The 25,238-nt window shown below is 39.7% G+C and overlaps 1 protein-coding gene across 9 annotated transcripts in view; it reads right to left on the bottom strand.

Annotated features, from left to right (window-relative positions):
• The window catches only part of TENM3 (teneurin transmembrane protein 3), a 441,422-nt gene that overhangs the window by 121,299 nt on the left and 294,885 nt on the right, over positions 1-25,238 (bottom strand). For all 9 annotated transcript variants that reach the window (XM_047714374.1, XM_047714410.1, XM_047714419.1 and 6 more), the window contains one exon: positions 14,826-14,948. In XM_047714374.1, coding sequence (XP_047570330.1) covers positions 14,826-14,948 — 123 coding nt within the window. The remainder of the gene's footprint in view (positions 1-14,825; positions 14,949-25,238) is intronic.

The raw sequence follows: 25,238 nt of genomic DNA, 5'->3' as shown, positions 1-25,238 counted from the left end.
TAATTTTTAATGTATCGGCTCATAGATTATACACCACATCATTCACTGAAATATCAAATATTTATTTTATGGCAGTAATACATATTCGCTCTAGCAAAATTAGAACACAGAGCTAAATAAAAAGATAAAAAAATATAATCTGACCACTAAGAGATTATGTTCGTTTCCTCTCCATTCAGACATCTTTCTTGATTCATATGGAATTTTAAATACCTGAGGCTAAATGTTACTTTACATGTTGGATGTTTCTTTGCAATTAGCACCTACATATGTCATAAATTAGTTTTTTTGTTGTCTTTTTTTAAAGAAAGGGAGCGAGAAGAGAATCTTAAGCAGGCTCCATGCTCAGTGCAGAGGACATGGGACTTGATCTCATAGCCCTGAGATCATGACCTGAGCTGAAATCAAGAGTAGGATGTTCAACCAACAGAGCCATCCAGGCACCCCCAGAAATTAGTTTTTCTTTTCTTTTCTTTTCTTTTTTTTTTTTAGGATTTATTTATTTGACACAGAGAGGGAGAGAGAGAGAGAGAGAGAGAGAGAGAGAGATCACAAATAGGCAGAGAGGCAGGCAGAGAGACAAGGGGAAGCAGGCTCCTTGCTGAGCAGGGAGCCTGATGCAGGGCTCAGTCCCAGGACCCTGAGATCATGACCTGAGCTGAAGGTAGAGGCTTAACTCACTGAGCCACCCAGGTGCCCCCATAAATTAGTTTTTAATGAAAGATTAAAGAGAGCAGAAGGAGAAATGGAACTAACTTTACTGAAGGCCTATGATATGTCAGGTAGTTTCACCTAATTTATTGTTTGAATTTCAAAAAAACTCCATGAGGTGGACGTTATTTTGAGATGAAGAGACAAAGGCTCAGAGAAACAAATTACCTGCCCAAAGTGAGTGGTAGAATGAAGATTCAAAGTGAGGACTGCAGAACTCCAAAACTGTGTGCCTTCCATAGTCATCAGTAAAATCTTTGCTTTTTATTAAAAAAATATTATTTTAAATTACTAATTTTGAATTTGTCTAATTCATATAAAATCAAATGTGGTAACCCACTGAACCACACCAGAGAATCTGCTTGGGTTTCAGTTTTAGGATATGAAGTTATAGGTTTTTCTATGCTTATTTTTTTTTTTTTTAAGATTTTCTTCATTTATTTGAGAGAGTAAGCACGTACAGGAACGGGAGGCAGGGGAGGGGCAGAGGGAGAAGCAGACTCCCTGCTGAGCAGGAAGCCTTACATGGGCTCAGATCCCAGGTCCCTGAGGTCACCATGGCAGCCCAAGGCAGATGCCTAACCAACCGAGCCACCCAGATGCCCCTGGAGTTATTTTGATTAGAAAGAAATGCCCAGTTCTTATGAAATAAGCACTGCCATGGATACTATAATGTGAAATTCCTTGAGTAATAATTTATACTAAATTCCCAACAGGTTCTTGTGTTTTGGCTGACTTCCACATGAAACTACTTTTAAAATACTGAATAAAGTAGTAGTCCTTTTCCCCACGAAGACTGGTTCCTACACATGTCATATTTAAATACGGAAGTGGTTCCCATTTGGACGCACTCATCAAGTTTGTACATCACTAAGGCTATCATTATACTTCATTGTTATTAGCAAGTCCTATTGTTATTTTCTGAAGCTTTCATGATCTAATCCACTCAATGGCCTTAATCCCACGCAGAGCTGCTATAAATGGTTTTTAGCAGCTTTGAATGCTGGTAAGCATAGAATGGTGCTCATCACAGAACCTTGTTTCCTCGGCCATCATCCTGGCTCAAGCATTAGCTTTGGAAATAGTAATCAAGTTGTGACTTGCAGGGTCTCAGGTTTTGCTTTGTTGTTTTCTCCATATACTGATTTCAAGGGGTTAAGGCTTTTCTCACAGAAATGATATGTGTGCCTACCGTTGTATCACTATGTGTGTTTACTTATCCAATTAGTCCCACAGCAATTAAACAGGTGGATCCTTTTCACAAAGAAGGTTCTTCCATTTGTGAGACAGAAGAACCAAGGTTGATTGGATGTGCCTGAATGGGGGCAGTAGGAGTTGAGATCATTGTTTTCTTGTCTCCCTGTAATGAAAAAGACTGACTAATCATAATATCATGGCACCTCAGAGTTCAAGTGCCCATGGAGGTCATTTAGTCCAGGAGTCTTCAAATAAGAGGAGTCATACTCCTAGGTATGAAGACTACATGAAGACTTTTTTTTCCCTTCCTCCCTCCCTCCTCCCTTCCCTTCTTCCTTACATATTTTGGGAAGATTTTCAATGAGGAAAGTAGTAGTCTGTTTTAAGGGAATTAATTTCTAGAACCTCAACAATTTCCATATGTAGACTCTCTTTACAACAGAAGGGCATACCTCTCACATATTCAGAATCTTACTATGACACATTGTCTTGAGCATATAAAGCTTCTAATGTGCCAAACAAAGGCAAACTTGAAAGTAGTTTTGTTGACGAAGTCTCCTTTATTTGAGACACTATAAACCCAAGGGAGAGCTTTAGTGTCTTTCCCTGTCTTGCATGTATTTCTATCAAGGACAAAGTGTGGCATTAAGATCGGAATATTTAAGACTGTTGGTAAGCTGTGAAGTCTGAGACATCAAGAGGGAGAGAGAACATGTCTGTTTGGTGACCTCATTATCTGCTGGCAGAGAACGCCTTCCACCGGCAGAAGAGTTTCATGACTATGAAGACAACATCCATAAGGTAAGAACTATTAAAGGCAGTGATGCTTTATTCGATCCAACTGTCAAACTCATGGCAAGGATCTGTGCTCTATCTGTCTCTCTGCTATCGTCTTAGAGAAGGAATTCAGAGCTGTGATGACTGTGACAAAATGTATTATTACTTTATTTGAACTGAAGAAATCTTTTTCTGACAGAAAGTTTCATTTTAATGAGTCCTAGCTCTGCCAGGAAACAATCCAGTATTTCCCACAAATTAAATGAGCCAGTTAGAGGTATTTAAAGCATATGCTACAACAAAGCATTCAAAAGACACTGTAATAACAAAGGTAAATGAAAATGAACAGAAGTTCCATTTTCCACTCCATTCTGTGGATATCGGGTTAAACAAAGCCACTAAGTTAAGGAAAGAGTAACGGGTACAATTAGGAGTGCTTTGCTAAGCCTTGGGAAGGCTTTTTATGGATATACTTCACAGAAGCTGAGAAATGGGTGGATTTGGAAGACTTGGGACCAAATATTTTTGAAAGCAGGTAGTTGTCAGTTCTGTGCTTTCAGTAAGACTGACAAAGTCAAGTGATGGAGCTGACAGCTTGCAGACCGCTAAACACACCTTTTAGAAATAGATCACAACGTGATTCTTGACATATGACTAATAAGGATTTCAAACAGTTGAATAGCATCACTCTAAAAAAATCCTTTCCTTCCCATCTGCTTATTTTGCAGCAAGATTTCTTATATTTATGTTTATAAAAAAAGAAACAGGAATAAAATTGATACTGAATCTTTTTCCTTTGCTTTTTAAAAAATATTTTATTTATTTATTTGACAGACAGAGATCACAAGCAGGCAGAGAGACAGGCAGAGAGAGAGGAGAAAGCAGGCTCCCCGTCGGGCTTGATCCCAGGACTCTGGGATCATGACCCGAGCCAAAGGCAGAGGCTTTAACCCACTGAGCCATGCAGGTGCCCCTTCCTTTGCTTTTGTAATAATATCCACCCATGACTACCTGGACTATTTGGGAAAGCCCCCATTCACCTTACTCGGAGAGTTATTTTCAATACATGTACACTTTTTATATTTAGTAGTTATAAAAAAGGTTCGCATAGTTATAGAATAATTAGGTTGATTTTAGTCAAATGGGTACAACTCATAATTATGAACACAATTCCATTTAAAAGAAAACAGGTTTTCAAAACATTTATGAGTTTTATGGTTGTAGGAAATACACTTTAATTTAAATCTGTATTCCTATTTTGTCTCAAGGCCCAAGAACTAAATAGCTTGAAGATCACACATCTAGTCTAGCTTTTCCTCTGAAATAGGACTCTTGCTTTAAAGTGCCCATCCAGTTCTATTTGTTTCTAATTGTTACACAATTTAGAATGAATATATTTTGGGGCGCCTGGGTGGCTCAGTCAGTTAAATGTCTACCTTCAGCTTAGGTCATGATCTCAGGGCTCTGGGATTGAGCCCCGCATGGGGGGGCAGGGGGGCCTGCCTCTCCCTCTCCCTTTACCCTTCCCCCCTGCTTGTGCTTGCTTGCTCTCCCTCTCCAATAAATAAATAAAATATTAAAAAAAACCAATTAATTTGTTTTGAATTAAAGTCTTATAATGGGTCTTTTCTAAAAGACAGATGCAGACATGACCTTTTACTATACTCAGAGATGGAGTGGGACATGGCTGACTTTCCTTTAACCTGGTGGCTTAGATTAGTGTAACGTTCTTGCAAAAGCCTCCAGGGTGAATGTCAGGGGACCGTAGTAGTCGTGGGAAGGGGCTTTGTCTTTCTAAATTCTGTACTCCTGCTTTTCAAGTCCCGGCTCTTCTCTCATTTGGCCAAGTCAAGTGTGGTCAATCCTGTTAGCGTTTTCAAATGCTCTTCATGGATTGGAACCACACCTGGAAGTCAGCGAGCCATTGACACAGTTGGATAAACTTGTAAATAAATACTCGAGCAACCTTTTCCTCTGAAGCTCATCAGTCCTCCCAGATAAAAGCCAGGAAACAGAGGTCTTTCATCATGTCCTGAATTCCTGAACACGTTGGCTTCAGAGGAAATAAAAGGAGGGCCAGCTCTGGTGCTCTCTGTCCTCCCTCACTGAGATCACTCCATCCTTAAGCCCCCAGAGCCTGAACCTGGGAATGATTATAGGAAACAGGAAGGTTGTTTGTAGGTTTTACTAAGAGAAAAAGGAGGAAAAATGGAGAAAAAAATAGAGAGGGCAACAGAGTGCCCTGTAGTTATTCTAAACTCAAAGAGTGTAGGTTAGGAATCAAACCAATTAAAGCCTTCACAGTAAGAGTGAGGTGTACCATGTCTTCTAACACAACAGGGTATCATCTTGAAGATTTTTTCCCAACATGTCCTGTTGCGTCTGAATGTGGGAGCCACTAGCAGTCTTTTTACCTACTAACTGTGAATTTCCCTTTCATCAGTAAGTATGTGTCACAACAGTCTGAACGTCTTAAAATATGGTTGTCAGAGCGTGAACACATAAAGAGGTCACATCCCTGAAGTTATTGTTACTCCTCTCCTTCTTAGCTAATTCCCCTGTTTCTAGGCAAACACTTCAGGAAAATTTTTTCCATAAAATTGGCATTTTTCAGATACTGCATTAACCATGCCTTGAACTCTGAGATATTGTATAAATAATGATTTACCAACCCTAGACGTTATAAGGACAAAATGGAATATTGAAATCACACTCCTTATCAGGAGGTTTGGTATCTGCCTGAAAATTATTCTGTGACATCAGAAAAAGCACAGATGCTCAATACTAACTATTTTGCCATTCCAGATCATGACTTTGCTGCCTGCACAGGATGTGAGTAAACAAGCCCATAATTATTAAAATGGAAAGGCTGAAGAGAAATCCAACTGTGAAAGTCTAACTCCATTGTTGGGGAGGGGGAATGATAATATCATCCTGAGTCCTGCAGAGGCACTAATAATTAAGATATCAGGAAGCGAGGTGAGGCGTTTACAGACAATCGAGCCCACCCTCCAAGCCTATGACGTCACTTTGGATTCATACCCTGACTCTGAGATCTCTGAGAGAACCTATCTTTTTATAAACAACCACATGCCATAACTTAGCGTGGTGGACAGACAGGGTTGCATCACAAGAGAATTGAATTGAAACAGAACTACTTTGTGAATACAGTTTAATGAACAAAAATCTATAGGGCACCTAGTTAAGGAGCTACTGCACACTGCAACTCAAATTATATAAACAATACTGAAGAAAACGCAAGGCACCTGCGGCCCTTTTAGCCCATTTCTTCAAATCATAGGTGATCTTCAATTTGCTATAAAATTTAATTCTCCGAAATTGTCCAGTATTTGAGAAAATTCATACATGATGAACAATAATGTAAAGTTGAAAAGCACTGGAATTCTTTTGTTTCAACAGGATGAATCATATATATATATATATATACACATATATATACATATATAATACACACACACACACATAGATATGTATGTATATATACGTACACACACATATATACGTAGTTTTTAAATCTGTGCTCAGGAGTTGAAAAAATTTTTTGTTCATACATAATTGACATAAAACATTTCATTAGTTTCCAAGTACAGTGTGACGACCTGACACTTGTACCCAACGTAAAGCAGTCACCACGATGAGTCTCGTTGACAGCCATCACCTCACGTAATTACAACCTCTTTCTTGTGATGAGAACTTTTAAGACCTACTCTCTTAGTGAGGGAGACAGACCATCAGAGACTCTGAACAACAGAGGACAGAGAACAAATTAAGGGTTGATGGAGGGAGGTGGGTGGAGGATGGACTGGATGGGGGGCGGGCATTAAGGAGGACACTGTGATGAGCACCAGGTGTTGTATGTAAGGGATGAATCACTGAATTGTACTCCAGAAACCAATATTGCACTGTATGGTAACTAAAATTAAAAAAAAAATCTACTCTCTTAACAACTTTCAAATATCCAATATAGTATTATTAGCTATGATCACCATGCTCTACATTATACCCCATTATCTATTTATTTTATAACTGGAAGTTTGTACAAAAGGAGTGGTTGTTTTTGTTTTGTTTTGTTTTGATTGGAGGAGTAATTTGCCAGAGTTACACTCGCCAAAATTTATGGTTTTTTGTCTTATATTATCCCAAACAAGCCTCTGCTAAATTTTGGCATTTGTCTTATTGTTCCTTTCAAATACAGTAGTGTTGAAATATCCTGCCATGATGCTCTCTATTTGCTAACTCACTGTAATTGCCTGCCTGGTTTCTACCTTGCCTAGCAATTCGCATGCTCTGAGAACAGCCGTGATTATCTTCCCCCCACCCAGCCACAGCTATATTCTCAGAGCCTTGCTCTATGCATGACACGTAACATATGCTCAGTAAATAACTTTACAATACTCTGCATTCAAAGGAATATTAAGGATAAGATTCCTTTCATAAAATCCAAATAACTAATAATAAGGATTTCTATTATTGCTTTAGGGAATATTCCTGATGCAAATTTAAAGATATATCTTCTTAAAAACTTAGCTACAAATTACAAGTGTGTGATCTAGAATTGTGTTAAAAAGAGTGAACTAATAATTATTGACATGTATCAAATCTTGCCATGTTCCAGTCACTGCCTGGCAGCCTACAGGCGGGATTTGATTTAAACGTCAGTACTACCACACGGAGAATCAGCAGGTTAGGGAAGGTCACTCATGCCAAGCCAGCCAGTAAGAGAGCTTCAATTCTTAATCACTAGGCTCTACCAAATTTGTTCTGTGTATACTTTGTAAGGCACAGCGTTGGGCCCTTTATGTACTTTATAGCATTTAGTCGTACTATTTTCATCTATTTCTTTGACAGATATTAACTGAGCATGTTTTACATGTCTATAACTCTGCTGAGAGCTTGGGACAGAGCAGTGGAAAACAGATATAATCTCTGTCTCTTACTCTGGCAAAGAAGACATACACTAAGTAGTAATAGTGATAGCCACTAACATTTTTCAATCCTTAAGACAGTTCTAACGATGAGAAAACTTAAGGCCAAAGAAGCTATAGACACCTTGTCCCAGGTAACAAAGCCATCAAGGATCAGAACTAGGATGTGAAGCCAGGCGTGTTGGCTCTAAAGCCTAGGCTCTATCTCCCTCCTATACTGTTTCCATATTAGAGTATGGAGTGATCAACAGCCAGACTGTGGGGAGCCTTGGAAATCATTGAAAGGCATCTGATGGGAGTCTAGGAGGTCACTGGAGGGGTCAGACAGGGTACTGATATCTCAAATTTGTGTTTGAAAACTCTGTGAGCAAGATTAGAGACATAACAGCCCAGACAGAAGGTGGCCTCTCCAATTCAGGTGAGAGATGATGGATCCAGGAGATACTGTGAAGTTAGAACTGATAGGACTATAGGTTATTCACTGAATCTGGAGGTGAGAGAGTAGGAGGAGTCAGGCATCCCTCCTGAAATTATGGCCCAGGTAAACTGGGAGAATGATGATCCCATTTCCTGGCCCAGAAAGCTGTGAAGGAGAGACAAATCTGGAAAGAGATGATACAGCAATTGTGTTTTCCAGAAGATGATCACCACAATATCTTTAATCGCTCATGCTCCCATGAAATGAATCCCTGGCATTTCCCCACAAGACAGAGAGTTTAATTCTCCTTCCCATGAATCTGGGCTGATCTTACTTTCTTGACCAACAGGATGCAATGGAAGTGACATCCTCAAGTGCCCAGTATCGTAGGATGTGCGAAGGCTATAACTTCTGTGTGGGTCTCTTGGAATGCTCCCTCTTGGGATACTTCTCTTCATAACCAGCTGCTCTGCTCTGAGAAGTCCAAGCCCCATGGAATGTTCTGGTCAGCAGCCACAGTTGAGTTCCGGCCAACACACAGCACTAAGTGCCAGCCATGAGAGTGAGCCACCTTGGACATCTAGCTCAGTGTAGCTTTTAAACAGCCCCAGCTGACATCTGAAAGCAACTGCATGAAAACACCAAGCACAATCACCAGAATTTCCGAGTCCATGTCCAGAATCAGGAGAGCTGATACCAACTGTTCTCTCAAGCCACTGAATCTGGATGCAAGAATAGAGAACCAAAGTAGTTGATGGGCTCAGTTTTAGATCCGTGAAATTTGAGGCACCTGGAAGACACCCTGGTGGAAAAATTCCAAAGGGACCTGGATAGATTTTGCATAGTTGTCTGGAGCTCAAAGGTAGAAAAATATCTATGTATATCCATATATCATACATATCTCTATTGATTTGGGAGCACGCAGAATGTAACATAGCGCAGAGAACGTGACCGAAGCCAGGAAAGCAGATAAGAGAACACAGAGGAATCCTATTCCAAAAAAGAGCAGAGTCCTGAGTAGAGACAATGTGGAGGGATCAGCAGGAGAAAGCTGAGTCAACAGATGAGTCAAGTTACTGCCAAAGAGTCAGGAAGAGAGCCAAGGTGAATAAAGTATCACAGAAGCTACGAGAAAAGAACATTTCCATTAGGAGGGTTAGGTTAACTATCAAGAACTCAAAGACGATAAAGATGGAAGAGGCTTCATCGATGCTACCGATGTAGCACGTGATAACCCCAGAAGACACCAGTTTCAGTGCATGATGGTAGAGAACGAGCCATGAGAAAGGGGTATGTGGAAGGCGAGGAAAGGAATATAATGAATACAGATGTGCTCATGAAGGTTGGGTGTGATGGGAGAAGGGACAAATAGGGTAGAGCTGGACTAGGAGGGAGAGTCGAGGGATTTTGGGCTTTTTTAAAAAGACGTTGAGAGGCCTCTGTAGGTTCTCATGTTCCTGGCAGGTGTCAACAGTGGGCAAATCTGGAAGACACAGAATGGGATCGAGTGCTCATGGGAAGATGAGCTTCAAATACAGGGCAAACGGTGTGAACCTACAGACCCAGACACACAGAGGAATGACTTGTTTACAAGAAATTAAGAGAACTTCCTAGGGAGGTTTCTTTTTTTTTTTTTTAGATTTTATTTATTTGTCAGAGAGAGAGGGAGAGAGAGCGAGCACAGGCAGACAGAATGGCAGGCAGAGGCAGAGGGAGAAGCAGGCTCCTGCTGAGCAAGGAGCCCAATGCGGGACTCGATCCCAGGATGCTGGGATCATGACCTGAGCCGAAGGCAGCTGCTTAACCAACTGAGCCACCCAGGCGTCCCCCTAGGGAGGTTTCTATTTGTTGTTGAACAGAAGGGCCCATCTGTTGAGAGAGCTGGGTTCTGAGGACTGTGGGGAAGATCTGGAACAAGGGTTGACAAGTGTGGATAGGAATCTGCAAGGGAGCGGAGTGGGGCGGCCAGACCTTTGGCAGTCAATGAGCCGGGAGATGGGTATTATGTGCACGTGAGGAAATTGAGGCTCCAAGAGGTTAGGTAACTTGCTCAGGGTTACAAAGTAAATAAATGGAGGAGTTAGGAACTGAATACAGGCCTGGGTCATTCTTTCCAGTACATTAGGCTAAGTGAATTCCTTGGTCCAGGGGAGTAATTGTAGTTTCTGGAAAGAGATGGGTATTGGAAGTTGAAAAACCTCATTCTCCTCTCTTCATCCACATTGTCCAACATCCATCAGTTTTGCCTGAGACCCCACACTTCTGACACTTCATCTCTAAAACTGGCTGTCATAGATGGTCTCATGGAATATAATAGAAATTCTTTTTCTATATACTAAATACCACTTAGAAGCTTCTGTTTAAATGGGCTTACAAGCTCGCAGGGAGTTTCCTGAAGCCTTAACCCCATGACTGTTCCTTAGCGTTGTACTTATAAAATGAGAATAAAATAGGACTGCATACACAAAAGTAGTGTATTTAGGGGCTGTGACTCAGTTGTCTCATTATACTTAGCACAGTTAGATCTCCTAGTGAGCTTTGTTCAGAATTCTAAGGCTCTCCCAAGGGTGGCAATCTCGAATTTCTAAAGAGATGATGTGATAGGCTTCTCTGGATACTTAAAAAGCTGAGGTCATGGACGATGGTGAATGGATAGGGCAGAATCATCACAGAGGTTTAAAACCTGTGATTTTCAGGTACCTCTTCTGTCTTGTAAATACTGTCCCCTCCTGCTCCCCAAACCCCATGGCTGTAAGTATTTAAGACATACATGGAAGTATTTAAGAGATACTTGGAAAAATGGAAATAAGAATCTTCATAATTTAGGGTTTTGGGGGGGGGATGCTGTTTGAGACATAATAAAGAAGACAAGTGACTACTAATTAGGTCCCACTTTGCAGACAAGGTCTGAGCCCAGAGCTAGCCTTCCTTTCCATAAGGAGGAAGGCCTATGAATGCCAGTCCAGCTGGTGGGCTGGAGTACCTAACTGGAGCATCTGGTGCCTGTTCCTTACGTGGGGAGCTTCTTTACAGGGCTAGGCTAGGAAGAAGGTTCTTTCCTTCCATGTATATGCAGTCCTACAGCCTCACGTCAACTGTACGTAGAGCATTCTGTGATCATGTCGGGGAACTTCAGTCTCTCCTAGAGGAGGGGACTTTCAGAGCAGTGCTATTGAAAGTGTGGACCACCATCCTTTGTAAACTGTGAAATTTTGTGAGTAAGTGTCAACCAGCACTTGTTTAAATGGGAAACACAGCAGAGTAAGCAAACCAGAGTGCATGGCACAAAATGAGGATAAGCACTATTTTGGGAAACGTATTTCAGATGGGTATGGGCGTGGGACATAGTGTGGATTTCTTACTGCAGTCATAGAGAAGATTTTAAAACTCTATTCGCTCTGCAGAATTTCTGAAGCTGTATGTACTGATGTTCTTTCTTTTTAAAAAGATTTTATTTATTTGGCAGAGAGAGAGAGAGCACAAGCAGGGGGAGCAGCAGAGGGAGAAGGAGAAGCAGGCTCCCTGCTCAGCAGGGCTCGATCCCAGGACCCTGGGATCCTGACCTGAGCAAAGGCAGACACTTAACTGACTGAGCCACCCAGGCGCACCCCCCACCCCTTCCACCATGATGTTCTTTCAAATGCCTGGAACTGCTGCGATCCCAGATGGTTTATTCCAACAGTATCCCAAAGTCTTCTTGCAGGATCTGACCACGAGGCCCCTTGACCAAATTACAAAGTAAACAGGGGAAGAACTAGGATTTGAATGGAGGTTTATGTGAGCGGAGGACCACGGATTCAAGCAGAAGGAGGCACTCCCCGGCAGAGTACCAGGGACCAGCACGCGGCTGGGGGAGCGTCTCTCAATCCACAGCTCTCTTAGTATTATGCCGCTCAAGTATTGTGGAACTAATTAGCTGTGCTCTATTTTCATCTTCACCATGATAAAAGGCCAGGATGTTGTAAAAGAAAACATGCCTACAATAAGCCTTTCTCTTTTTAGACTAATTTCTTGAGTCTAAAAAAAAAGTTCCTTCCACGTGTGGTTAGTACGTGCCATTGGGCTCTTTTCATAGAAACCATCCGCTTTAAGAGACAGGCTACATTTTAATCTCTAAAAGCCCAGAATAAACACTCTCCCTTTCTGTGCTGTCACTTGAGCGAATGGTTCATCTGTGTGTTATCAGTGTATAAAAATATTAAACAATTGTTTACTTAGCTGCAATTTCCCCCACCTACAATTTTCATTGCTAATAGGTCACCAGCTTAGAGTTTTTTGGAACACGTGGAGTCTTACATCAAAAGGCTCCATACAGGTGTGGGGCGAAGGGTATTTATTACTACCATGAAAATCTAACGTCTTTATAGAATTCCTCAGGCTACCTGAGAAGGATGAGAAATACCATAAAGTATTGTTGTTAAAATAAAACAAAAGATGAGAAAACAGAGAACAGAAAAATGATGACGGCAATAGTCATGGTGAATGGGTACGTGTCCAGTGGCAGCATATATAAAAATATAAATAAATAATCCAATCAAGAAATGGGCAGAGGACATGAACAGACATTTCTGCAAAGAAGACATCCAGATGGCCAACAGACACATGAAAAAGTGCTCCATATCACTTGGCATCAGGGAAATACAAATCAAAACCACCATGAGATATCACCTCACACCAGTCAGAATGGCTAAAATTAACAAGTCAGGAAATGACAGATGCTGGCGAGGATGCGGAGAAAGGGGAACCCTCCTACACTGTTGGTGGGAATGCAAGCTGGTGCAACCACTCTGGAAAACAGCATGGAGGTTCCTCAAAATGTTGAAAATAGAACTACCCTATGACCCTGCAATTGCACTGCTGGGTATTTACCCTAAAGATACAAACGTAGTGATCCGAAGGGGCACCTGCACCCGAATGTTTATAGCAGCAATGTCTACAATAGCCAAACTATGGAAAGAACCTAGATGTCCATCAACAGATGAATGGATAAAGAAGATGTGGTATATATACACAATGGAATACTATGCAGCCATCAAAAGAAATGAAATCTTGCCATTTGCGACGACGTGGATGGAACTAGAGGGTATCATGCTTAGCGAAATAAGTCAATCGGAGAAAGACAACTATCATATGATCTCCCTGATATGAGGGAGAGGAGATGCAACATGGGGGGTTGAGGGGGTAGGAGAAGAGTAAATGAAACAAGATGGGATTGGGAGGGAGACAAACCATAAGTGACTCTTAATCTCACAAAACAAACTGAGGGTTGATGGGGGGAGGGGGTTGGGAGAGGGGGGTGGGGTTATGGATATTAGGGAGGGTATATGCTATGGTGAGTGCTGTGAAGTGTGTAAACCTGGCGATTCGCAGACCTGTACCCCTGGGGATAAAAATATATGTTTATAAAGCTGTAAAAAAAAAAAAAAAGAAAGGATGAATACCCAAGTTTTGTAGCAACATGGACGGGACTGGAAGAGATTATGCTGAGTGAAATAAGTCAAGCAGAGAGAGTCAATTATCATATGGTTTCACTTATTTGTGGAGCATAACAAATAGCATGGAGGACAAGGGGAGATGGAGAGGAGAAGGGAGTTGAGGGAAATTGGAAGGGGAGGTGAACCATGAGAGACTATGGACTCTGAAAAACGATCTGAGAATTTTGAAGGGGTGGGGGGTGGGAGGTTGGGGGCACCAGGTGGTGGGTATTGTAGAGGGCACGGATTGCATGGAGCACTGGGTGTGGTGCAAAAATAATGAATACTGTTATGCTGAAAAAATAAAAAAAAAATAAAAAAAAAACAGAACAATTGTAACATAAACTATAATAAAAGTTATGTGAATATGAAAAAAATATATAAATAAATAGATATTATGTTATTTATAAATACACAATAGCTTCTTTCTAGTCTTGCAGAGAAACCAGCCACACGAGAATGGACATAACTAATGCCAAAGCAGAAAATAAATACATGAGATAAGAAGAAACAAACAGGGAAGAACATCTTGGGAAACGCTTAAAGGCAGACAACATATTTATGTGACCAAAAAAGGTATCTTGATTCGGTTGCTTTGAGATATAAAGTATTATAACATTTTGTAAAAAGTCAGAGATTGCCAAGTGTCAAAATACACACACACACGTATCAAAATAATGGGCAGGTGTATATAATATAAATATATACATGCATATATACATTTTCCTGGGTGTTTATATAGAAAAATGAAAGGAAGAATTTTCAGACTTCTTAAATTCTGTTTTTAATTCAGAACCAAGTGACTTGAAAGTCTGTTAGCCCAAACTGCAAACTTATGAAGGTTTACAGAAGGGACAAGCAGAAGAAAGGTCAATAAATTATAATCCTTTAATGTGTCTCGTATTTGAAAGCTTTTATAACAAAATTAACATAGTATTCCAACTCCATATGCTAGCTGAACGAAAAAAGCTTAATATACCCAAGATACAATATATGAGATGGTATAGTGAATTATAGCCTATTTACAGACTAAAAATCAGACAAAATACACACTTACAGAGGAAAAGGTGGAAAAGCCTAGCCATCAACTCAGAAGGCAGAAAATCATACTATTCCTATAGTAAAAAGGAGAACTTCCAATCTTTCAACTAAATGAATAAAAACCCCTCATTAAAAGATGGCATCTGTATTTCAAAATCTTTTCCCTCTCCCAGATATAACTGGATGTGACATGGATAAAAATAAATTTATGGGAAAGAGATGTTAAAAGAAACACACAAGACACGTAATTCTTTCTCTTACCATTGTCGCCAGAAGGTAGTGATACGGTGTTTGTTGGCATAGTATCAGAATTCACTTTTCCATTCTCGAATGTGTCATTTTCAGTCTGCTGTAATTGCCAGTTGAGGCCAAAGAGATGCATTGCTGGGGGCAAAGAATACACGTTGTTTAGAGGTCTGCTGTTTTTCGGCAGCGTGGCAACTCGTAAACATGTTTATAACAAGATTTGTATGTAAAGTGAAAATTTCCATGTTCTGAAATACCAGAGATAATTGCATATAAAAATTAGAAAGGAAACACTTCCTCACACAAATGCAGCATAGAGAGCAAGGCAGCCCAGGAGGCTCTTAGGAATGAATGATTATTTGCTCTGCTCTGAGTCCCACTCCTCACTGTCATTCAGGTAAGGGGTGGAATGCTCTGTAGCAACGTCGGCTTTGCTTGACCTCAGGCCACTTGCACACCTATAACACTCAGTTGCAACATCTGTACATTCTCAGGAAACCTGATGCTGTTCATTGGGATTAAGGTGAAAAGTAACTACTGGTCTCCCAGATAAATCTGCTGGCCTATGAAATGGACAGAATGAATTGAGATGCACAAAATATGGTAATGTTTGAATATTCTAGACTTAAGATGAGCTTATGACATTCAATTTGTCAACGGTGCAGATGAAGCAACATGCTATGTGTCAGGTCATTTCGTGAAGAGTTTCTGATGTGGGTATGATAATTTTAAAGATTTATAAAAAGTTTGTAAATGTGTTGACTAGATTTCTTTATTTGCAACATTTAGAAAAGAGACAACCATAAGACTTTATACATTTATAAATGTACTTAAAAAATTTTATATTATTTTTCTTAAAGTATTTGAAATATTTACAAGAATAATCACTGTGATATTGACCACTAATCCTGAAATAAACTTTCATTTGTGTTCCACAGAATACAGTTTCAGAATTCATCCCTAAGGATGCTAAATATCCCTAGAGAAACCTGCGGATGATCGTATCACTGTATCACAGAAGTTTTTTTTGTTTTTTGTTTTTGGACATTATTTGCCATTTCACCATATAGATGGAATTTACCAGAGAGGTGAAGAAAGACATAATGTTTAAGAAGTATTGTTAGAAACAGTGTGAAAAACTGTGTGAAACACTGTTAAAAGGCAAGCCTTTATTAAATATGTAATACATATAGTAACACAATTAAACGGTCAGTGTAAAGAGCAGGGGCATTAGATGGAGTTAGATTTTGGTTTAATCTGCAGTTTAGGATTTAACCTTGGACAAATGATGGAATATTACTAACATTAGTTTTAGTTTAAAAATGAGGTTGGTTAAACCTACCTTACTTAATTGATGTGAACTTCCTAGCAGGATAGGTATATGACAGTGTGTTACCAAGAGCTGGTACATAGCAGGACCGTTCTTAGTGCATAGGTACTCCATTATTTATTGGCTCCAGATTACTGAACTTTTTTTTTTTTTTAAGATCTTATTTATTTGACAGAGATCACAAGTAGGCAAAGAGGCGGGCAGAGAGAAGGGGGAAGCAGGCTCCCTGCTGAGCAGAGAGCCCGATGTGGGGCTTGATCCCAGGACCCTGGGATTATGACCTGAGCCGAAGGCAGAGGCTTTAACCCACTGAGCCACCCAGGCGCCCCGAACTGTTTCTTTTTTTTAAAGATTTTATTTATTTATGAGAGAAGTGGGGGAGGGAGGGGGGGAGGCAGAGGGAGAGGTAGGCTCCTCGGGGAGCAGGGAGCCCAGTACGAGGTTCGATCCTAGGACTCTGGGATCATGACCTGAGCTGAAGGTAGACGCTTAATCAACTGAGCCACCCAGGCGCCCCTAGATTACTGAACTATTTGAAGTCACCTGACCAGACCAGGCTACCTCTCAATAAATAGCTCCTTCTGTCTGTACGGCTCTTTGTCCACTGTAAAATATCCATTCATTGCTCAGATGTTAGGTACCAATTTTGAGGGGGAGCCTTCCCTGACTGGGTTAAGCATCTCTCCCAAGACTGTTATCATTCCCTTTTGTATCTCATTTACCTTACACAGTGCCCCATACCTCATAGGTCTTAATAAGTGTCTGTCAAGTAAATGAAATCTATGTTCTGATGTTTTCAACTAAGAAAACACTGTTGTGGATTAAAAAAACAGTAATTTAAGGGAAAAGTTAATAAATATAAGACAAATAAGTAAATGGTCAAGAACAGAGTGCTATATTATTAATAAATAATCAATGACTATATTAGTGTAGTAGTCTATGAAAAGCAATTGATTGAAAGTCCACTAGAACTTTATATTATTAAAGTTTTTTAAAAAAGGTTCAACAGTTTGAGGGTATTCTACATGTTTTGCATTCTTTTGTTAATGACTCCTGATATAAAATTATGCTATAGTAAGAAACAGCAAACCCAGATCCAAACATAGCTACATCTACCCTGTGTATTTTTAACAAATGTATATACTCCCCTTCTTAAATTATAATCTGGTAGCAGTTCCTTTCAAGCTCTGGTTTTTTAAGGATTAAGATAGAGCTTATAGAATCCTTGAATTCACAACTTGTCAACTTGTTAGGGAGTATAACTTCATATGTCATTTTGCATTAAATTAGATAGTGTTTGAATGGCAAAATGTCAGGAGATTTCTAAACATTTATCACTTCATACCTTTTTCAAGGTTTTGGGTATTTCAGCAATTTTTGAATAAAATAATGGGAACTCATTCTACATACAGTACAAGCTTTGACAGACATACTTTGGCATAGTGATGATAAATATTCCGAAAGGGTCAAAGTTTCTACACAAAATAATTTATCACCATTGTGAGCTTTTATGTAACATGAAAAGTCTTCCCGAATGATAGATTTGCTTATATTACAGGTTTTAATAGACTTTGAAGAAGAGAGATAACCCATGGGATTCTGCACTGATGTCAAATGTTAGAAAGTAATGTTATGTTTCTGTTTGGAGAGTTATTTTACTTTATTTATTTATTTATTTATTTGCTTGCCAGATGGGCAATAACTTTATTATATATATTTTTTTCTTACAGTAAATCTCAATAAAATGAAATTCCACTCTGCTTAAGATGCTGTATAATGAGAACCACACCAAATAAAGTTATATCTTGTTTAACATTGTATTGGAAACAGGGACCAACCAGTTGTCTAGTCTTGGGATAGTATGTACTTTGAAAATCTTGGCGTTTCGTATTTAGTTATGCTCTCCCTCATTATATGTAACTTGAGATTTTTCTACAAATACAGGATATTAGTAAAAGTGACTCCAAAAATGAGAGAGGGGGAGACAGAGGGAGGCAGCAATCTCATAAAAGTAAAAAATGCTAGAGAAATTACTGAGCAATTGTGCAACAGTGCTATATGGGAAGGTCTTGGCAGACAAAATAAGGGAAAATCAGTGAAATAAAACACATATGTAAATGCAGAAGGGTGAGCCCAATTCTTCAACGCCCCGAGGTGGGAAGCAAGATTTGAACCCATGGGAAAGCCTGTGGCACCATTACTCATGAATGGTGAAAATTGATCCTTGGTGTACACACATGACTTAGTGGGTTGGTGGGAGAGTGCCAAGGAGTGTCTGGGAGCTCTGTGCCCTTTGGAGTCCATCACCCCTCTGGGCACATAGCTTGGGTGAGGGGTATCGGCTGACGGGAATGTGTTGTGCGCTAGAACATCATGACGCAGTATTTTTTTTTTTTTTTTTTTTTTAGAGAAAACATTCATTAAGCACTTACCATGTTATCAAATGTTGTGCTAGTGCTTTACCTGCTTTATTTTTAATCTTCATGAAAACTCCAATGAATATTATTATTATTATTTTTTTCATTTTAAATCTGAGAACATTGAGGCTTTGGGGGGAAGTTAAGCTTTCAAGCAGGCAAACAGTAGACCCTGCCCTTCAACCCAGACCTTCTGATCACAAAGGGCTTAGCCCAATACCCCTGTCTGTTCTCCCAGGGGGCACTGGAATGTGAAAATCCCTACTGAAGAAAGTGAAGTATACCTTTGGTGAGGGCCACAGGCTAGATGAGGTTTTTCGACCAGGTCTAGAAAATGGAAGGCAGAGACAGTATTTGCTGGCGGAGGGTGGGCAAAGATTCTTCTAAGTAACGTCTGTGTAATCCAGGCACATCTTCCATACAAGAACTTTCCCACTGAATTCTCTTTTGTAGAAGAAAATTTTACAGCAGTATAATGATGAAAATTCACAACAGGCTATTTTGGTTAACTCAAAGAGTCCTTTTTAAAAAAGATTTTATTTCTTTGAGAGAGTGAGAGAGCAAGCACAGGTCCAAGGAGGCGCAGAGGGGGCAGGACAAGCAGACTCTGCACTGAGCTCCGTGGAGCCTCAAGTAGGGCTTGATCTCTCGTTCCCGAGATTATGACTTGAGCTGAAAACAAGAGTTTGATGCTCAACCTACTGAGCCACCCAGGCACCCCTCCAGGAGGCTTGAAAACAATTTAAAAATTACATGTGAACCCTATATGTGTGTATTTAAAAGTTATAGAAAGCATTCATGTAGAAATTTAATCTTAAAAAATCTGTTTCTGATATCATGTTTCATAGTTCCATACTGTTATTTCCATGTGTATCTGGGTAATTGTAATGAGGGCTGGGGGCTGGATTCATATCTAAAATGTTATCCAAGGAAGAAGGGAATTTGTGAGGGACAGCAATAACGTTGTATGTCCACTCAAGTGTGTTTTTTACCTTTGAAGATACCTTGATTTCTATGAGCTCGGCTTTTTTTTTTTTTTTTTAAGATTTATTTATTTTAGAGAGAGAGAGCACCAGTAGGAGGGGGAGAGGGACAGAGAATCTCAAGCACATTCTGTTCCTCATCCAGAGCCCGACTTGGGGCTCGATCTCACGATCCTGAGATCATGACCGGAGCTGAAGCCAAGAGTCGGATGCTTAACTGACTCAGCCGCCCAGGCGCCCCGAATCTATCACATTCTAATAATGTATCACCTTCTAATAACAGGCCATCATCCCTGTTGTCCCAGTAAAACACAGGCAGACAGCAGGTTAGTGACCTACCCAATGCCTTTTAAAAAGTTAGTGTATAAAGAAGATCAAAAAAAGAAAGAAAGAAAGAAAGAAAGAAGATCAGATCTCTTGACCCAATTTCAGGATTCCTTTTCCTATACTGTGTTGTTGTCCTTATTTCAATTGTTCTAATCAAAATTTAAAGAAATTTAAAGAATTTTAACACAAATTGTGGATTTATTTCTTTTTTGACAGCAGCACATATGATCAGAAGTTATCCAGTTGTTGGAATGGGCTTCTAAATACAAGACATTTACCCACTGAAAATAAGTGGCAATTTGTAAAATCATCTGCACTTTGCTATTTGGAATTCGAAATATATTTTCTTTATATTAAAAACCTCAGTCCCCAGTTGGTCTACAAAATTCTATCTCTATATCCAATAGAAACATGTATCTACCTAGCACCAAAAAACATGAACAAGAATGTTCTTAGAGGCGTTATTTGTAATAACCTCAAACTGGAAACTCAGATGTCTGCCAGCAGTTAAAAGGATAAACAAATTGTAGTGTTTATCATATATCGTACCGTATCATTATAGTCAACCAAGGAGTTCCACAGACCAGTGTAAATGAATCAGGCATTGCCAGGTGCAATGACATGGATACAGGTCACAAACAAAGTAAGAGTAAGAGAACCCATAAAAAAAATAAATATTATGTAAGTCAATGTGTATAAAGTTCAAAAGCAGGTAAAATTAACTGGTAGGAGGAACAGAAATCACTAGAGTAATTACCTCTAGGGAGGGGGACTAGGTAATGACTGGGAGAGGCCGCAGGGGACTTCTGGAATGCTAGTAATACTTCCATATTTCTATCTTGGCAGTGATTCCACTGGGGTATTCACTTATGATCTGTATACTTTTCTAAATGTATATTACATTTAAATTAAAATACTTATTTAAAAGTAGGTCATCTAACACATGGCATAACTAAAAGATGTGTATTTTCATGTTCCCTGCACCTTTTCCTGCACATGCTCATCTCTGCAAGGCTCCTAGGTGTTCCTCTAGGAAAGACACCGGTGTAGAATGGCAAGTGACCCCACCAGATAGAAGCTAGAGGGAAGAGCGAGGAAAGGCTTGCTTAGTGCAAATGTTGGGTGTTAGACGGAAAGCAATCTGATTAAACAAATTCATGTGTTGGGTTCATGACTGTCAGCTCCTGGCCTTCCCAGATTCATTCGTAGTTTAGAAACATTATGGCTTGTCTTGGCAAGGATGTGGAGAGACGGCAAGCCTTGTGCACTGTTGATGAGACTGTAAAGTGGTTCAATTACTATGGAAAACACTAGAGTGGGTCCTCAGAAAAATACATAAACAAGTAAATAAAACTGGAACTACTATATGACCCAGAATCCCACTCCTGGATATACACTCAAAAGAACTGAAAGCAGGTCTCAAAGACCTATTTGCACAACCATGGTCATAGCAGCACTATTCGTAACAGTCAAGAGACAAAAGCAACCCAAATGTCCAGCAAGAGAAGAATGGGTGAAGGAAAAAACACAACAGACTATAACTCAGTCTGAAAAAGGAAGGGAGCCTTTGCCACAGGCTATAACATGGACGAACCCCAAGGACATGATGTTAAGGGAAATAAGCCAGTTGCCAGAAGACAAATCATATTTTGATTCCACTTACGTGGGGTATCTAAAGTAGTTCAAATTCAGAGGCAGAAAGAATGGTGGTTACCAGGAGGTCAGGGTAAGGGGAAATGGGCAGTTGTTTAAAGAGCGCAGAGTTTCAGTTCTGTAAGATGGAAAAGTTGCAGAGATCTGTTGCACAACCGTGTGAATATATCACAGGGCTCATGAACTGGCCAGATTTGCTTGTCTACCATTTAAATCATGCCCTCAATTTCCCTGCTCCCACGCCTTTGTTCCTGTCATTCCTGGCCTCTGGGATGCCGCCCCCCACCCCAAGTTCTGTCTGATGACATCTCCCAACACCTCGAAGTCCAGTTGAAATGACATTTGTTCACGAGGCCTTCGTGGAATGAGTGACTATCCTGTCCTACCATAGCACTGGTAGTATTTTACCGAAAACATCCCACTTTTTGTCTGAATAAATTTTTTACTTCCTGCTGTTGTGAGGAGCGGGGAGTTATAAGAGAAGCAGAAATGGATCTTTGCAGGGAGTGGGAAGAACAGGCACGTCAAGGGGAAACAGAGAGCAGTTTGGGAAGAAAGAGAAGAAAGATAGGATTTTAGCTATGAAAAAATTGGAGAGAATAGTTAAGGGAAAGGTTTAATATATAATTTAGCTTTTTCAATATTTTGTTGAAAGTTGATCTTAGAGGCCTGGATCTCTGTAGTCACATTGGTTCCTGAGAAACAGGGGTGACTATCAGAGCCCCTGAGACTGTTAACAGTAAAAAGAGGCCTTAGGGACACCTCGTATAATTCCTCCCTTTTTCTCGGGGCAGGAGAACATAGATATCCAAGATGACTCCTAGTCCAAATGCATTTATTTATTTATTTTTAAAGAGAGTTTATTTATTTGTCAGAGAGAGAGGGAGCAGGGGGAGCGGCGGGGAGAGGAGAAGCAGGCTCCCTGCTGAGCAAGGAGCCTGACTGTGGGCTTGATCCCAAGACCTCAGAATCAGGACCTGAGCCGAAGGCAGATGCTTAACCAACTGAGCCACCCAGGGATCCCAGAACACTTTTAAATGAGTCGCAATATCTAATATTTGTCATTGACAAACTTAATGAGCACACTTTTAATTCTATCACTTGCATTGATAAAAAATTATCATGATATCAACTCTAGAAGTAATGCACGTGGATGTGAAGCCATCGGTCATTATCACAAACTATGTCACTAACAGCCAAATGGTCTACTTTACAGACTGTATCTTTCTAGACCATCTCATGGTATTCTTGGATTCAACCAATCTGAAGATATTTATAAGGAAATATTTCTTTTAATTAATTAAAATAAATCATTCTACAATACTTAGTTTTTTTCTGTAGGCTTTCCCAGTTAACGATGAGCAAAAAAAGGCCTAATTGAAATAATTTGGAGGCAATATGCTAGTGAAATTCTATGAGGACATTTTCTTCTCGACTCAAAGACCATCCCAGTGAAAGAAATTACAGCGTACAATCCTTTTACCATTCAAGGCTGATGGAGATGAAATGAATCCTTGATATTCTAGGATTCCACCTCTTCCCTGCAGGGAAAAAAAAAAGGGCATGCCATTGTTTTTAACCAATGTATGTTGGTTTGATACTTAAAAGCCAGCATGTGGAACACTTGAAACCAAAATGTGTAATTAAAGAAAATTATATACCACCAAGTAGCAAGTTCAGTGCCATTTTTAGTTCTGTGTTGAGAGAAAAGGTGCCAAATTTTGATCTTGTCTCTGGGGACCATGCCACTGAAGTTGCTATCACAGCTACTATTATTTCTACTGGCATGCCTGTGTTCTTAGATACTGCCAAATATGGATGGGAAGGAGGGGTGGTGACAGCTGGTGACAGGGTCCAGCAATCTGCCAGAACCTTGGAGCAAATTACAGGGGATGTTGTGAAGCGAACACAGAAGCAGGCACCCTTGCCATCAGAAACCTGAATGCAGCTTATGCCATGAGAACCCTGACGAGTAACACTCTGAGGTTTTGGCAACCTGGAGTACGGTTCTTAGCATGCCTGCCATTATTGGCTAAATGCTGTTTAATATTACAAGATCAAGCAAACATTCTCACAAAGGCAAAAAAAAAAAAAATCTGAGATCATATGAGAACCAGACTCTGGTAAGAAAAAATGGACTTAAAAAATATCATCCTGAAAATGTCTGCAATGCTGTTTTGTGTTTGGTTCCAAAACCCAGAAAGTTCATCATAGAAGCAAGGGAAGGTCTAAAGCTTTCCCATCTTGTAATTCACTTCACATCCACCGTGGTCCATTTCCCCCAAAATAATCTTTCTGAGAAAGATTCATTAGGAACATGTTATCAGGAGTTGCAGGAAAAGAAAATCAGAATCTGACCTTTTATAGTTAAAAGCCGAGTTTTCAACACAGATTGCCTGTGTGGCATCTCATATAGCCTTTGTTGATATTAAAAGAACTGGGTCCCAGTCTCTGCTCTGGCTCAGACTAGCTGTGGGACCTTGGCAAGTCACTGGGCTTCTCTGAGGCTTAGAGCTCCCGTTTATATAAATATCCAAAGAGCTTGCACAAAATGATCTCTAAGGTCTTTTCCAGATTTAAATTCTTTGGTATGTCAATATGTTTTCAAATAGAAATATTTAGGCTACATCACTGAGTAGAGGCAAAGACATCTGGTATCAATGATACATCAACATATTGGAATACCAATGCTGTTGTTCCTTTTTCTAAAAATTTCAAAATAAAATAAAATAGCGCAGGTCAAATGACCACTATGTGCACACAATTCCTTCGGTATCTTGGGTTTAAAGGCAGAGTTTTAGCATTTTAGGTTTCAATGTCATGAACATAGAAATATACGCAATGCGCATGTGCTGTGATTAGATTTTACAGACTAAAATAAGAAAAATACTCTTAAATATAGGACAATGATTTGATTTGATACATGCTTACAGAATACAGCCAGGTTTTCAATGTAAAATGAAAGCATCTCATGTAAAAATGCAGTTTGTAACTTGGACCCCTAGTGGTCTAAACTGTCATTAGGAATACATAGTTTTCCATAAATTAGCTTTTGTTTTCGATTTCCTGCTGTGTTCATATACATGTTGACAGAGTGTGCGAGGCAATATTTTGACATGCTAATCCATTATTATTTGTTATTAGTCTTCAAGTCTAATATTATCCGAGCAGTCTATATCTTGCTGGCCAAAACACGGCCATTTTATTTTTCTTTTATTTTTTCCAAATACGGTCATTTTAAAATCAATAATTTTCTGGAAAGCTTTCATATTAGTATGTACTCAGCTGTCATTAAGCAAAAGGGAATTATCTCAACTACAGGATGTTTTGATATGCAAAGGCAGTAATAACACTTGAAGTAGCAGGTTTCTCTGAGTATTATAAGATAACATACTAAAACCATAGGTTTCATGTAAACAGTTTTTCTGGGGGGAGGGCGAAGGAGACAAGGAATGGCTGCTGATATTTTATATATTCACGCTGTGCATTTTTCCATTCTATTCTATTTTTGGCATCATGTCATTAATGGGGGTGTAGAATCACTTTGGCTATCGAAATGTCTTGATGGGACAGTTATTTAGTTATGTAGATTTGCCAAAATATTTGACTCATACTCTTTTGCAAATTAATGTACATTAAAAATTCCACCTCTAAATTGCATTGCATTTTTTCTTTCTTCACTATGTAGGTTCAGCATCACACATTGAAGGATGCTGTT

Source organism: Lutra lutra, chromosome 2, assembly GCF_902655055.1.
Source record: "Lutra lutra chromosome 2, mLutLut1.2, whole genome shotgun sequence".
Lineage (NCBI taxonomy): Eukaryota > Metazoa > Chordata > Mammalia > Carnivora > Mustelidae > Lutra > Lutra lutra.
The sequence above is the reverse complement of the archived record's forward strand: the minus strand, read 5'-3'. Positions and strand labels throughout refer to the sequence as shown.